Source organism: Condylura cristata, unplaced genomic scaffold (assembly GCF_000260355.1).
Source record: "Condylura cristata isolate star-nosed mole 26May11 unplaced genomic scaffold, ConCri1.0 scaffold00004, whole genome shotgun sequence".
Classification (NCBI taxonomy): domain Eukaryota; kingdom Metazoa; phylum Chordata; class Mammalia; order Eulipotyphla; family Talpidae; genus Condylura; species Condylura cristata.
This window is the reverse complement of record NW_004567105.1, coordinates 247,940-249,704: the sequence shown is the minus strand read 5'-3', so window position 1 is coordinate 249,704 and position 1,765 is coordinate 247,940. Positions and strand designations below refer to the sequence as shown.

The following is a 1,765-nucleotide window of genomic DNA, read 5'->3' as shown; positions in this document are numbered from 1 at the left end:
GCCCGGCCGAGACCAGCAGGGCGAGCTGGGCCCTCTCCGCCTCCTGCCCGGCGGGCTCTGCCTTCCCAGCGCTCCTCCCGCAGGTCTGCATCTCCAGCCTCTGTGGGCGCAACGGGGTGATCGACGACAGCATCTTCTTCACGCTGGACTCCCTGAAGCTGCCCGAGGGCTACGTGCCCCGACGCCAGGACGTGGTCAGCGCGGTGGTGGTGGAGAGCAGCCAGTCCTGCTACTCCTGGCGGGCCCTGTGCATGACGCCCGAGTGCCCACGGTGGGCGCCCGCGGGGGGGCGGGGGCTTGAGCCTCGGGGGGGCGCCCCCAGGCGTGACACCGCTGTGCGTCCCCAGGGAGGCGCCCGTGGGGGAGGGGCCTTCCAAGGAGGCCTGCAGCGCCCACCTGCTGAGCGACAAAGGCGACATGGCCGTCACCAGGGCGACCAGCTTCGGGACGCTCCGGGAAGGCGGCAGCAGGGACCTGGGCATCTGGATAGAGTGAGTCTGGGGGCTCCGCGGGCGGACGGACACGCCGACCCCAGGACCACTGCGCGCATCCTGGGGCGCCGGCCGGGTCCCGCCATGTGCCGGGGCGACGCCCAGCCTCCGAGCGGCGTCACCGTCCTTGCAGGAACAGAGGTGCCGTCCCGCAGAGCCTGGTCAGCTGCAAGCTGGCCGGCTGGGATAAAGCGAAGCAATTCAGATTTCGAAAGCTGGACAGAGACCCCACCTGCCCGGGGGCGTCCCCGGTGTCCGACCCTGAGGGGGAGAAGCCCTCCTCAGACACGAGCGTCCCTGTGGCTGACGGCCGCCAGGAAAGCAAGAGCCTGCCGGCGCCGGCGTTGGGGGACGGTGTGGACAGTGCCGGCGAGCTCCCGCCAGGTAGCCGCCCAGCGCTCAGGCTGCTGCCGTTGGGGGCAGGGTGGGGCAGCCCGGTGGGGCGGGGGAGGGCGGGGGAGGGAGGAGCATGGCCCCTGGGGGGTGGCGCAGAGGCCAGCTGGTCCTCGCAGCGTCCTGCCTGTGAGCCCTGCCGGCGGCCTCCACGGCCCTGCCGGCTCCCGGGCCGGCGCCCACCGCTCGCCACTGACCTCCCCAGCAGGTGACTGTGCCGGTGGGGGGCCGCATGGGGAGCCGGACCAGGGGGTCTCCGGGCAGCAGGCGGCGGAGCCCAGTGGACTCATCCCCCCTGGCGGGAAAGTCCTGCTCGTGGTCACCTGCCACGCCAAGTACGTGGGTGGGCGCGGTGGGGCTGGCGGCGTGTCCTGCCGACCCGGGCTGGGGAAGAGCGCGTGGGGGTGCCGTGCGCTGTCCCCACCCTCCGCCCGGTGGGGAGGTGGGCCCAGCGCCCTCCAGCCCCCGCGGCCCCTCCGGCACCTCACCGGGGGCCAGCTGCACCCTGGGCTCCAGGCCGGCTCCACCAGGGGACCTTAGCCAGCCGGCCTGGGCGCCCGGCTGCTGGCCGGCTGCCGCCGCGGGGTGCGGTGGGGGCGCCCCACGCCTACAGCCGAGCCTGCCTTGCCTGGAAGGAACCCGGGGCGCTGCAGGGAGCTGCTGCTGCTCTGCTTCTCCCACTGCGTCGTGGGGCGCCTCCTGGAGGTGAGCGTGGTCAGCGGGCAGGAGGCGCTGCTGGCCGCGCGGGAGCCCTTCTCCTGGAGGAAGTCGCGGAGCCCCCCCGCCCCCGCCGCCGCCAAGACCACCGTGGTGGTGACCACACAGAAGAGGTAGTGGCCCGGGGCGGCCGAGCACCCGGAGGGCAGCACGCGGGCCGGGGC

At 74.4% G+C, this 1,765-nt stretch overlaps 1 protein-coding gene across 1 annotated transcript in view; it reads left to right on the top strand.

The window, feature by feature from the left end:
• Positions 1-1,765, top strand: part of MOV10L1 (Mov10 RISC complex RNA helicase like 1) — a 16,900-nt gene that overhangs the window by 6,889 nt on the left and 8,246 nt on the right. Inside the window, exons 6-10 of the mRNA XM_012735083.1 lie at positions 84-271; positions 348-491; positions 625-915; positions 1,004-1,219; positions 1,520-1,714. Of these exons, the coding sequence (XP_012590537.1) occupies positions 84-271; positions 348-491; positions 625-915; positions 1,004-1,219; positions 1,520-1,714 (1,034 nt within the window). The remainder of the gene's footprint in view (positions 1-83; positions 272-347; positions 492-624; positions 916-1,003; positions 1,220-1,519; positions 1,715-1,765) is intronic.